This window comes from Penaeus monodon, chromosome 23, assembly GCF_015228065.2.
Source record: "Penaeus monodon isolate SGIC_2016 chromosome 23, NSTDA_Pmon_1, whole genome shotgun sequence".
NCBI classification, from domain to species: domain Eukaryota; kingdom Metazoa; phylum Arthropoda; class Malacostraca; order Decapoda; family Penaeidae; genus Penaeus; species Penaeus monodon.
Window position 1 is genome coordinate 36047106 of NC_051408.1, and position 298 is coordinate 36047403.

Genomic DNA, 298 nt, shown 5'->3' on the forward strand with positions numbered 1-298 from the left:
CCAGAGTACCGACCTGAGAGGCATACTTGGTGTTATCCATGACGAGCGCCGTCGGCACGTACGTGGTCTCGATCTCATCCATGGCCGTGGAGGACTCGGAACGCTGTCTCTTCCAGTCCTCGGGTTCCACCACCTCCTCGGCCTCACTAAGGGAAGGAATTGGCGTGCGGAGCGTTACTTCAAGGGACACTCTCGGGTCGCTTCCTTCAGGGGTAGTTTATAGCGGTTCTGGATTGAGCAGCTTTGGTTTCGACTGGCCTTGGCATCAGCCTGCTTGAGGAGCTTGATTTTCTTTTTA

At 55.4% G+C, this 298-nt stretch overlaps 1 protein-coding gene across 1 annotated transcript in view; it reads right to left on the minus strand.

Annotated features, from left to right (window-relative positions):
• The window catches only part of LOC119588226 (muscarinic acetylcholine receptor DM1-like), a gene marked incomplete in the record, with an annotated part of 70579 nt that overhangs the window by 4131 nt on the left and 66150 nt on the right, over positions 1-298 (minus strand). Inside the window, 1 exon segment of the mRNA XM_037936926.1 lies at positions 14-146. Within this exon segment, the coding sequence (XP_037792854.1) occupies positions 14-146 (133 nt within the window).